Raw genomic sequence first — 9,472 nt, 5'->3', positions numbered from 1 at the left:
AAAAAATATTCCAGATGGTAATTAGTTGTAGATATCTAAAGCTTTGGTAAATCTGAGGTCAGGATGTAATTAGAGATATCTTAGCCAACTGAAAAGTGTCTAGTCATGAACCAATTTCAAATATCTGAATATAAATGTGGTGAAGACGATTTTATGTTAAAACAGCTTGCCATAGAGGACAGGCCCGAGCACACAGCCTTGGGGAGCACCAGCTGGGGCGGACAGGCTGTTGATGAGGACTTGATGCTTTTTATGTTTGCTTTTTGTTGCCTCAGTGACCATCAGGTTGATCAGAACCAGAACTTCCAGAGAGGAAGTCTGGCCATCTGATTGGTTCCTGACGGCGGTGGAAGAAACTCACAAAGACGTGCAGCGCCGTGGTCGGCACCCGGACCTCCGCGCAGCCTCCCGACGGCGGCTCGGTGGTTTCCGGAGACGTGCTGAAGGAGTTCGCCGACCGACGCCTGCTGAGGAGCAGAGGCACAGCGTCATCAACCGAGCATGCTCAGACCAGCTAGAGCTACGCTGACTGGGACCTACCCAAAGATGTTGGAGATGGAGTCGAGGAGCCCGCCCTGAGGCTGCTGGGACGTTTTCCTGCTGAACACAAACAGAACCAGAACCGTCAGCCAGGAGCTGCCATGTTTGTTTACCTGTCAGGTTTACGATTCGCCACCAGGGGGCGCTGATTTGTGTTTCCACTGGTTGATGATCACTAGCTAATCGACCAACGGCGCAAACGTTCAGACGATCACTTATTAATAATAATCACAATAAATCTGAAATCATGGAACCGTTCAGGTGATGTGGGAAACGGCTGCGTGTTTCTGCTCTGCCGGAGCTGTTGTGAGCCGGTTGCCATGGCAATGATTTTGCGTGTGGAGTGTAAAAAAAAAAGAAGAATTTTAGTGGTTTTGATTTGTTTATTTATTACCTTTGCTGTGGCGCACTGCATTTCTAAAAGTTCAATATAAAAATAAAACCTGGACCAATTGTCTTATTTGTTTGTCTTATTTGTCTTGAGACAATATTATCATTTATCGCAATAATTTTTAGACAATTAATCGCTCAGCAAAATTTGTTATTGTGACAGGCCTAATCATACGTCAGAACAGTCTGGTTTAGTGGATACGACTTCATGCACAGTAATGGCGCCTACAGCAGCTAGCTACAGCGGCTAGCTACAGGGGCTAGCTACAGGGGCTAACAGGCGCTAACAGGCGCAGCCCTATCCCCTAATGTTTGTGACGTGGGAGCCGTAGAATGCTTGAATCTCACCTCGCCGTCCTGCTGATTGGTCGGTTTGGTGACGTTTCTCCGGCTCCCTTCCCTCCGTCCTCAGCCAGCACCTCGATGTCGTCGTCCCTGCGGGGGAAACACAGACCCGGGTTCATCACCAGAACCCGACCTGGACCAGATCAGGGTCTACTCAGACACGAAGTGGAGGTCACTGACTGTTCGATGGGCAGCGGCTCCTTGGCGGCGTCCGCCAGGTCCTTCTGCAGTTTGGCCTGTCGACGCCTGGAACACAAACAGCCGCCGTCACATCAGCGCTCAAAGGCCCCGCCCCTCCACCCGCTGACGCCCCGCCCACCTGGTGTCCTTCTCGTTCTCGGCGTTGAGCCGGTTGGCCTCCAGGGCCTTCTCGGCCATCCAGCGGGACACCAGCTCCTGGTTGTCCTCCGACGTCTTCCTCAGCTTCTCCTCCAGGGCGGAGAAGGTGATCTGCAGCGCGTCGTACTCGTCCTTCAGCGTCTGATTGGCCATTTCCAGCTCCTGCACAGAAACAGGAAGTTACCGCGGTCACATGGTCGGGTGGTGAAGTCATAAAGCCGTCGCTGTCTCAGTGAAGAAGGTCTCAGCTTGAAAACTTGAGATCAGCTCCCTCTTCCTCCTCTTCCTCCTGATGCTCCTTCCTGATTGGTCATGTTGGATCAACATCACAGTGAGGCTGCAGGTTCTCAGCTCAGCCTCTCAGTGATGTCACACCCTGTGTGATGTCACATCCTGTGTGTCAGCAGCTGCTGGGCCCATGGCTGCATGGCTAGAGCATGATGGGAGCAGAGAGCGAGCTGCTGGGAGCCGGAGGCAGCAGAGGATTGTGGGAATCAGACCTTTTACAGCTCATCACTGACCTTCAGCAGGTGGGCGGGGCTTAATTTGAAATTTGGGCTTTTATTTTGCAACCACTTCCTTCACATAATCGCAGCTTCTGGAGATGAAACTTCTCTTCTGTACCCACACGAGGAAGATACAAACCAATACGACTTAAGGTGTCGATTTTACAACTTGGAGCTTCTGATTAGCATCTCGGAAGCACAAACAACTGACCTTTGACCTCGAATCACAGAGGAGTTAAAAAAGAGGCTTAATGGACGAAGAGCAGAGAGAGAATGAGGATGAATTTGTTGAAAAACTAATATGATCAGCTTTAGACATGTTTACAATATTAGTGACAGCAGGAGCTAACGCCAACATTTTATTTAAATTTATAAAACCTGAACACTCTACAGTACTTTTACATCTGAAATAAATATTTATGAAATTGAATTTATTGCTACGGCTAATTATGGATCCCTTTAAAGGGGAGAGGCAAAACAGGTGGGTTAGCAGCGCTAGCTGACATATGATGATGTCATCCAGGAAGTGTTGATGTGGAATATCATCACTGCCTGGATGTTGAGCTTTTAACATGTCGTGACAGTCTTTAGTCAGAAGCGTCTTGAAATATGTTGCAATACTGACTGCTACTGGAGATTCTTCATCAACAGATTAATCATCTTCATGGAGTTGTACCTGCAGGCTGTTCCTTAGATCCCGGCAGTCTCCCTCCAGGCTGGCGATCTGCTGCTGGTATTCCAACATCCTGGAAGGGGAGAACCAATCAGCTGCTGCAGGTGATCAGACTCATCAGTGTGTGTGTGTGTGTGTGTGTGTGTGTGTGTGTGTGAGTGAGAAAGACTCACCTGGCCTCGTTGCTCTGGATCTCTCGATCCTTTTGCTGGATTTGGTTGTTGAGTTCGATCACAGTCTGAGCCAGCTGCAGGACACAGGAAGGTTACTGACTCCGCCCACTTTCAGAAGCACTTCCTGTTTTAAACACTTGACCCCGAGCATCCAGCTACAGGTGTGTCCTGAAGGGACAGACTGACTCCGCCCAGCATGGCCGCTGCTACAGGCGCAGCAGAAAGGAGAATAGACGCTGCTGCGTGAGGGGAAGTGAGAACCTGAACTGGTTTCCAGTGACGGCTTTATTGGAAGTAAACTGGAGCTGAGAGCTGCAGCGCCTGCAGCAGCCTGAGGGGGGCGCCGTCTCCAACAGAGACCCTGATGGACCAGAAACACCTGCAGAGGAGCAGGGACGCCCCACAGCTCCTGAATGCCACACGGACACTCAGGACGAGGACAGGCGACATCACTTCCTGTGACTCACCTCGCCTCGTTTCTTGTGCAGCTCGGTCAGCTCCTCCTGGTGGCGAATCCTCATCTGGGACATTTCCTGGTGCAAAGAGTCGCTGCGCGATGCGTCCAGGGAGCTGGACAGGGACGGGGGACAGAGACAGAGAGGAAACATGGGGACAGAGGATGAGGACAAACAAGAAATGATGAGGACAAAAGAAAAACAGGAAACAGAAACAACGTTTAGAAGACCGGATGTCTCAGGCTGGACTCAGCTCCAGGGTGTCTCACCTGGCCTCATGTCCTCTCTGAACGTCATACTTCTCTGTCTGGTATCTCTCAGTGAGGACGGCCTGCAGGTCAGACTTCTCCAAGAGACGATTGTCTGAAAGACAAACAGCTTTAACCCCTCACTCCATCCTCAGAGTGGGACACAGTGTGTCCTCAGAGTGTCCTGACTCACACTGCTGGACGATCTCCTCGAAGGTGTGTCTCTGAACTCTGTCCCTGAGCTTCAGCTGGTCTGAGATGTGTCTCTTCCAGCTGCAGTCGGCCCGCCGCTCCGCCATCACCACCTGGAAGAGCGGCAGCAGTCAGCGGGACGGAGACACAGAGACACACCAGGACAGACAGAAGCACGAGCAGACAGCTCTATCTGGATCAGAATCAGAACCGTATTCTGTTTGTAGCAACAGAACCCGGTTCTGATCCATTTAAACCTGCAGTAGAAACCAGTTTCTCTCCTGAGGATAGAGTGAGCCCTCTGTCCACACATCCACCTCTCTGCTCATGAATCAGCTGTTTCATCCCTGATGCAATCAGGTTACCATGACAACATAATCAGATCGGTTAATGATCCTGAACTGGACCAGGATTTAACTAGATAGCCGCGGTCCGGATATCAAACCTGCTCCAGAGCTGATTATTGATCAATTATCCAAACAGAAACTTAGATCAATGTTCCTGAGTGGAAACTACGGAGGCCGAGAGGTTCTGTGCTCATTAAAAGATTCACATAAACATGTTTACAACGGAAGGAACACGTGTTAATCAGGTGGAACTCAAGTGACCAGCGGAAACCAAAACAGAACCAGAACCAGTAGCAGGTTACCTGTAATCAGCGTCTAACGCGCTGTTGGTAGAGTCAGGTGGGCCGAACCGGTTTGTTCCGGTCAGGTAGAAACAACAGCAGAACCGCAGCTCGGTTCGGACCTGATTTCCGATAGATTCCCAGTTAAATCAAAGTCAATTGTGGGTGAATCACAGTGACTCAACACGTTAGCATCTTGCTAGCTACTGAGCTCCGCGCGCTCCGAAAGGAACAACTGTGACACTCACGGGTGCACGCGCGTCCTGACTCGAGGCTGGGGTCCCTGTGATCTCCCCGGTCACGTCACTGCGGTCCAATCACGGTACTAGTCGTTTAACGTTTATTTCCCGAATCAAAACCAAAACCAACAGCTGCCGCTGCTGCGCCATTTTGGCTCCGACCGAGACTTCCGGGAGAGGCGCAGCGTGATGACGTCAGAAAGCGTCAAGCACACCGACTTCCTCGTCCCGACTTGTTGCAATCCAAATCCATAAATAGACATTTTTAGACTTTAAAATTTCTTGATATATAAAATGTTAGTTTATCCGCATGACTTCTCCTATGAATATAATATTTGCCAAATAGAATAAAAAGGACGAGTTTTTGACAATTTTTAAAATCGTAAAATATATATTGTGCAACTTAATTTTAATGCCACAATACAGTTAAAGTGTTGAATTTTAGTCCAGAAATGTCTAGCACAAATGCATTCATAGAAAAGATGTGAAAATGTTTTGAATGCATTTGTGTTTCAAGTGAAGGATTTGTATAAACAAAGCCAGCGTGATAAAACCTGTCTGTAAAAGTTAAAGAACTGAAAAGAAACTGTTGACATCAAAATTACATAAAAGAATAAATTAAATTTCTCCAACTTCTTGAGGTTTTGGTATTAAATTCCATAATCTATGTTTGTCTTTGATTAAATATTTGATCTGGTGCAGGTTGAATATTACGCTGTATCAGACGTATTGAAAACATATTTAAACCCCTTGATAAGAATTTAGAACAGATTTATTCAGTTTTATTTAGTTTCTGCAGGACCAGTCAGAGGGACTGCAGACTGTTGTCACCAAAGCCAAAGAGATCATTCTGCCTCAAGTCATCCTCTTTACTGTCATCTGGTGGAAACTTCTGGGTACTACAATACAAAAAGTGTAAAACAAAAAGATAGGAATCATAATTTGCCACGTTATCAGTCTTAAGTATTTGATTAAAAAAAAAACTCGTACAAGTCTACATCAGTACGATCCGTTTGCACTGCAGTCGTTGGGTTTTTTGTGTCTCTGCTCTCTGGCTGCAAAACAACTGCACTGTAGCAATATGAAAGGTTATCTGGACTTGATTTTTCTTTTCATCCTGTAGGGAAAGAAATACTGCAAGTTCATTTTCCTGTGTAGTGTTAAGAGAGGAAAAATTCTTGAACTTTAAAAACCTTTTGACTCGTTAAATCCTCTCTATGCCCGGGTTCAGAAAAATGCTGTGCGCAAAGACTGAGATCACGCAGAGATAACAGCGTCACAATAATCAGCATTTATTCAAGACAGATGCATACTATCACCAGACAAACACATCACAAAACATCAGAAACCTCAGAGCACAAACAACACATGAATTTACCTGAGAGAGAAAGACAAAAGATGGAAACGACAAACAAAAAGCAAAGACATCTTTGGAGAAGTTGCAAGAGCAAAATCTGATTTGTTACTTCTGTGTAGAAAGTTTTATCTTCTTTTCTTTAATTTATTCAAAGAAGGCGTATCTTTGCTCATCCAACCAGGAGCTATCTCTGACCCTCTCTCAAGCCAGAAACCCCTGCCGTGTTTACGGCCTTTCACAGATCAGTGTGAAAAGCTACAACTTCCTGTATTGTTTTCCCACAGACAAAAGGCAGTTCAAACGATCCTAGCAAACCATCTGCTGTAACTACAGGTAAAATAAAGGTCAAAGAGCCAGAATAAGTTACTGATTTAAAACCACAATTTAGGCCATTTGAATCAAGACATGTTAAGTTTTAAAACTAGCTTATTTTAAATTTATTTTCTCAACAGTAGCAATCACAGTCGTGTTGACAATATCAGAAGCACAGAGAGTATGTAGACTTTAATGGTCCTAAAATAAGACCATTGTAGTTTGCTGTTGTCCATTGGTATAGAACACCAAACTGGACTCGCAAGAATGGGATCAGTAAGTCGATGCAGATAAGATTAATCTGTCAGACAATTATGCAGCAAACAGAGGAAAAACCTGTTGTGCCAGCTCCTCAACCTATTTAGCAGGGTTCATCCAAACTTCTGTAATTCACCCTAACACACCATTGTTGTTTTTCTGGACCAAACAGTGGCCAATCTTTTCTTATTGCTTAGAACTGACTCCAGGCTTTCAGGTAGTTTCCCAGCTGTTTGAGAACTGGACTCAGGTTCTGTGTTCTTAACTTTAAGTCACTTTAATTATCATGAGTCCTAATGCTCCATTATGATAGAGTCCATAGATAATCTCCTAGTTCTTCCAGGATCGTTAGAACTTGTTCTAAGGCTTTCCGGATGATCATCCATTGCAGATCTCTCTTGGTCAGAACTAGAACCATCTCTGGACTTGGTCTGGATCCAGATGTTTTGGTGTTGGCATCACACAGGACTTTCAGCAACTCCCAGATCTTCAAAACAGCCAGGATGGTTGATCAGAAAACCTCCCTGCCGGTGTCCTTCCAGTCCGCAGTCGATGGTTTTCCTGGAAAAGTGGCTTTTTTGCTCCGACTGAAACTGGCATCTGATCCTGAGGAAGCTCTGCTCTGGTGGCATTAATCTGTTGGATGGCCGAAAGGGTTTTCCCTGCTGTTAACCAGTAACTCTGTGGAATGGTGTCAATAAGGAGCTGCTTCAGACTGAATTGGTAACATTTTATTTATTGTTTCTGTTGAGAGTGATCCGCTTTTCATTCAGAATATTGATCACAACAGAATGATTACAAATTAGCCGATCAATAACCTGATCAGTAGCTAATGGCTTAATAAGAGGTATTTAAAAGTAGCTCAAACTCAGAATGACCCTGCTGAGATCAATAGATTAGTGATCAGATTATTGATCACAGTGAATCTTTAAAAAGTAAAACTTAAAAATAATTCCAATAGTAGACTTGACAGATTCCCTGATCAATAATCAATAAAACTTACAGAAGCCATTCAGATCTCAGCCTGCAGAGGGAACTAGACTGCAGGTGCATCATGGGAAATGGAGTTTAGCAGTAACAGTAATAATTTAGAGGCATGGATTTCCACCTGCAGGCTGATTCTGTCACTTCCTGATCAATCAATACACATTTGATTACCATCATCAATAACCCACATACACAACTTCTATTAAAAATTCATTAATGTTTATAACTGAAAACATTCACCAATACTTAACTAATTATTGTAACCCCACTGATAAATTAACAACAATTGATTAAGTGAAAATGATCAAAACAATTCCTTGAATAATTGATTTAATTACATATGAAAAACATCAAAGTTTAATTTTTAATTAAAACCGCCTGAGCTCCGATCTGTCAGCTGATCAGCTCACTGATCAATAATCACATCAACCTTAAAGGAACATTATCCTACTGACGGCCAATCAGAGGCTCTGCTCTGGGCAGAGCCAGGAAACAGAACCAGTACAGTCCAAGCAGCACATGACGAGGTGCTGATCTGATGTATTGATCTGATGTATTGATCTGTCAATAATCAGGAACTCTGCAGGTTCTGATGGCTCTGATTGCCTCCTGTGAAGTTCTGGCTGTTTCTGAACTTTGTGTCGGGATCTGAAGTGATGTTAGAATCTGTTTGGTGTCGACATCTGGAGAAACACTCAGAGCTTCACAGGAGACGAAGTCCAGAACCAGAACTTCTGCCTGTATTGATCAGAGACATGATCAATACAGGCAGAACTACCCAGAACCACAGATCATCAGAGAGGTTGCTGGTTTGATTGCAGACAGGAAGTTTAAATGTTTCTCTTTGAAAGAAAAGCCAATAATCACGTGTCTGAATCATTCCCAATTGATGATCAGTAATAATCAATTACTTTGTTTCTGACAAGAAACCTGGAGCTGATCTGTGTCTGGAAATTTAAAATCAGGGTTGAATCGGTTTTACTGATTAGTCAGGAGACCTGGATAGGAGCCCGGTCCCTGAGGACAGGACCAGCTGTAATTTGGGTTGAACTTTGAACCTGGAGCGTCTCTGCGAATCAAATGGCTCCTTTAATGAAGTGATCAGTAAGTGGTGATCAATAGAGGTGATCGATGACAAATCAGCCAGAGCTCTTGTGCTGCAAGGAGAAGAAAACCTTTTATTGACGCTGTGAGCTCCGCCTTAGAACTGAAGCTCCGCCCCTTTAGTCGTCTATGACTGATGCTAATTAACAGATTGTAAGATGATTGATCCAACCTTGGATCACATTCTTGTAACCCTGATGAATCCCTGTAAGAAGAGAGAGCGGATCAGTTCTGAGTCCGAGCCCCGGTGGACCCGGTCCCCTCAGGCCTTTGGTTCTGGTTTGGGGCTCTCCGGGATGTTCAGCGAGTCCTGAGACGACATCTCGCCTGTGATTAGCTCCCGCTTGTCACTGGGAGACAGGAAGAGTTTCAATCAGACACCCTAAAGAAATGATCCTCAGTGATGCAGACACAGGCCAGCAGGGGGCGCCACTAAGCTTACCTGACGGAGGAGTAGCGGCGTAACTGCCGGCGGCGTCTCACAGTCATGATGACGAGCGTGGCGAGCAGCAGGGCTGAGATGATTGCCAGAGTGACGAAGAGGAAGAAGGCTTCAGGAGAGAGGAGATGAAGATCACACTTTACTTTTATTTTGAAAACACCTCACAGGAAGTTTAGGGTCAACTTCAGGTCACCCTTAATTACAGACTAATGACCTTTGTCATTAGGTCAGTCTGGAACTGATTACCAATAATTAATCTACCAACCGGTAAATCTGTAAGTTGG

The 9,472-nt window shown here is 45.4% G+C and overlaps 2 protein-coding genes and 1 long non-coding RNA gene across 10 annotated transcripts in view; 1 reads left to right on the top strand and 2 right to left on the bottom strand.

The window, feature by feature from the left end:
- The window catches only part of atg16l1 (ATG16 autophagy related 16-like 1 (S. cerevisiae)), a 12,091-nt gene extending 7,165 nt beyond the window's left edge, over nt 1–4,926 (bottom strand). The window contains exons 1-12 of one of the 5 annotated variants that reach the window (XM_015039067.1): nt 4,738–4,926; nt 4,511–4,611; nt 3,863–3,974; nt 3,691–3,784; nt 3,434–3,536; nt 2,967–3,040; nt 2,797–2,866; nt 1,595–1,776; nt 1,456–1,521; nt 1,279–1,365; nt 541–600; nt 362–467 (exon numbers count right to left, since the gene is read on the bottom strand). In XM_015039067.1, coding sequence (XP_014894553.1) covers nt 362–467; nt 541–600; nt 1,279–1,365; nt 1,456–1,521; nt 1,595–1,776; nt 2,797–2,866; nt 2,967–3,040; nt 3,434–3,536; nt 3,691–3,784; nt 3,863–3,968 — 948 coding nt within the window. In that variant the 5' untranslated portion in view covers nt 3,969–3,974; nt 4,511–4,611; nt 4,738–4,926. The remainder of the gene's footprint in view (nt 1–361; nt 468–540; nt 601–1,278; nt 1,366–1,455; nt 1,522–1,594; nt 1,777–2,796; nt 2,867–2,966; nt 3,041–3,433; nt 3,537–3,690; nt 3,785–3,862; nt 3,975–4,510; nt 4,612–4,737) is intronic. The other 4 variants (XM_015039066.1, XM_015039068.1, XM_015039069.1 and 1 more) reach the window with 4 other exon arrangements.
- LOC106951494 (uncharacterized) overlaps nt 649–9,472 on the top strand; it is a 16,983-nt gene continuing 8,159 nt past the window's right edge. The window contains exon 1 of the long non-coding RNA XR_001425823.1: nt 649–660. This is a non-coding gene — a long non-coding RNA (uncharacterized LOC106951494). The remainder of the gene's footprint in view (nt 661–9,472) is intronic.
- The window catches only part of spint2 (serine peptidase inhibitor, Kunitz type, 2), a 15,160-nt gene continuing 13,056 nt past the window's right edge, over nt 7,369–9,472 (bottom strand). For all 4 annotated transcript variants that reach the window (XM_015039073.1, XM_015039071.1, XM_015039072.1 and 1 more), the window contains exons 9-10: nt 9,189–9,297; nt 7,369–9,096 (exon numbers count right to left, since the gene is read on the bottom strand). In XM_015039073.1, the coding sequence (XP_014894559.1) occupies nt 9,009–9,096; nt 9,189–9,297 (197 nt within the window). In that variant the 3' untranslated portion in view covers nt 7,369–9,008. The remainder of the gene's footprint in view (nt 9,097–9,188; nt 9,298–9,472) is intronic.

This window comes from Poecilia latipinna, unplaced genomic scaffold (assembly GCF_001443285.1).
Source record: "Poecilia latipinna isolate Pla-1442-1.1 unplaced genomic scaffold, P_latipinna-1.0 Scaffold462, whole genome shotgun sequence".
Classification (NCBI taxonomy): Eukaryota; Metazoa; Chordata; class Actinopteri; order Cyprinodontiformes; family Poeciliidae; genus Poecilia; species Poecilia latipinna.
This window is presented reverse-complemented; position numbering and strand designations above follow the sequence as displayed.